The sequence below is a fragment of the Homarus americanus genome, unplaced genomic scaffold (genome assembly GCF_018991925.1).
Source record: "Homarus americanus isolate GMGI-L3 unplaced genomic scaffold, GMGI_Hamer_2.0 scaffold43476, whole genome shotgun sequence".
NCBI classification, from domain to species: domain Eukaryota; kingdom Metazoa; phylum Arthropoda; class Malacostraca; order Decapoda; family Nephropidae; genus Homarus; species Homarus americanus.
The window spans coordinates 10,007-12,475 of NW_024746106.1; the positions used below are offsets into that span (position 1 = coordinate 10,007).

At 38.9% G+C, this 2,469-nt stretch overlaps 1 protein-coding gene across 1 annotated transcript; it reads right to left on the reverse strand.

Moving 5' to 3' along the window:
• Positions 1 to 372: 372 nt before the first annotated feature.
• On the reverse strand, positions 373 to 2,112 carry LOC121878915 (protein suppressor of sable-like; the record flags this gene model as incomplete). Its single annotated transcript, XM_042385347.1, is given in 1 exon segment — positions 373 to 2,112. A coding segment is annotated over 1 exon segment (1,555 nt), but the record flags the coding sequence as incomplete, so codon positions are not given.
• Positions 2,113 to 2,469: the final 357 nt, after the last annotated feature.

Here is a 2,469-nt window from a genome sequence, read left to right on the forward strand (position 1 = left end):
AATTATAAAAAAAAATAATCCAAATTCAATGATGCAAATCATTGCATCATCAGGAAAGAAAGTTAAAAAATTAGCAATGTCACATGTTTCAAATTTTTGATCTTGTATGATATCAGAAATACAGATTGAGAAGGGTTACACTGTAACTATACACGTAAACATTCAACAGAACGTTTACATCCAACAACACAAACAAATAACAACTGACACACACACACACACATATATATATATATATATATATATATATATATATATATATATATATATATATATATATATATATATATATATATATATATATATATATATATATATATATATATATATATATATATATATATATATATATATATATATATATATATATATATATACACAAAAGGGAGAAAGCATAAGTTATATACTTGATCATAGCCTATTTATTAGGCAAAATCAGAAATGAGGACCCACATTTATTGGCATTTAATTTGTTAATTCTAGAATCAGTAATACCCCATATTTGCTAAAATCACAGAGTTATAAAGGTAACTGCACTGAGCACTGCCCACTGATCACTAGGACACTGGAGGCGGAGTATATGATCTGTTTCCATCTCCCATGTCTCTTTGCAACCGAGGATCACTTGAAGGCATACGTCCCCCCCATCCTGGACCTCCCTGGGGAAAACCTCCACCAGGCATCATATCTCCAGTGTCTTCAGGGTAAAACCCTCCATTAGGACCCATCATAAATGGTGGCATCCTTGGTCCCATCGGACGTGGTACTGCTGAAGGAAATGCCATTGGCGCAGGGCCTAGCAACCCTGGCCTACCCCTGGGGTCTACACCACGCGGTAGCACATTACCCAAGGGTCCGGGTCCGGGTCCGGGTCCAGGTCCAGGTCCAGGTCCAGGTCCAGGTCCAGGACCAGGTCCCATGTTCATAAACTGCATTCCCCCCTCTATCATGCCCCCACCATTCCCACCTCCAAACATCCCACTCATTCTGGGATTTTGATTTCTCATATCACCTAACTGTTCCGCTCGGGGGTCACGTGAATCAGTTCTTGGGTCACTTCTGTTTCCAACACGAGGATCAGCTCTAGTATTCATTCGAGGATCAACTCTGGGTTCAATGCGAGTTTCACCTCGAGAATCTGTCCGACTTTCACTTCTTGGATCTCTTGAAGATGACATTCTTGGATCTCTGGAATCTCTAGAATCTCTAGAATCTGAGTCAGAAAATCTTAAGTCCCCTTTAGAAGCACCAAATCCTGGGGGGCTCATTGGACTTTCCACATCATACCTTGAAGGTGCTCGTGGGCTCCGATTAGCAACCTCCTCAGTTGAATTTCTGCGTAGCATTCTTCGAAGCCTAGGGTCTTCCATAATCCTTGGATCATCCTTATTAATTTTAAGGTTGGCATAATTTGGTTTTGGAATGATAACCTTTACAAGCTGATAATACATAGGTGAATGAAAGGATATTGAAGCAACAATTTCTTTTGCTGGAGTATGCACTGGTACTTTAAATGGCAAGGAATTTAATTCGTCTTCATTGCTTTTGTAGGTATTTGGTAAATTCAGCTGTCTCAAATCTACATCATATATTGATGGTTCACTTGATATCCTCATGTCTGTGTCATACCGCAAACCTTTAACATTTGAACCTTCAGTTCTATTATTTTCAACCCCTGGTAGCACTCGCAAATCAACATCCCCCTTTCTCTGTCGTTGATCATGATCCAAATCTGAACTTTCTCTTGCATCTGAAAAACTGCTGTGCATATCTCGTGAGTCTTTGGATGCATCCACTTCTCCCTGACGGTCCCAAGGATCTCGCATCTCAGACACCGGCAACTGATCCCTTACCCATGGACTAGAAGGATATTCTGTACTTGATCTTGGGCTCTGTATAATGTCTCGCCCCCGGAATATGTCACGTGAATTTCTGTGCATATCATCAGTCTCTCTGGGTGGATCACGGTCCAGAGTCAAATCCCTAAGATCCCGAGACATTTCCCTAGGGTTTCTTGACATGTCTCGGGACAGCTCTCTAGATATGTCTCTGGGACCTCTTCCTCGAGGAGACTGCACTCTTGGGTCTCTGCCCAATTCTTCTGTGTTGCTTCTGTAACAAAGATGAACTCTATGAGACATATGGGTACTGTAAATTCACTCATTTATTGCTTTAAATGTGACCTCCAAATTTAAACAAAACTTCACCAAAGTTGCATTCTTCACTTCCATACTAATGCTGACAGTAATATATTTATTTAACATACACTAATTATGAGACTTCCTTAAAAGGAAAGTTGGAACATTAGTTAATGAGTACACTGTATTGCATTTCTATGCAAATAAATTACCTCCAGAAATTGCCCATTACATTATCTCTCGAACCCCCCAAAAATCCCTCATCCCCATATATATATATATATATATATATATATATATATATATATATATATATATATATATATATATA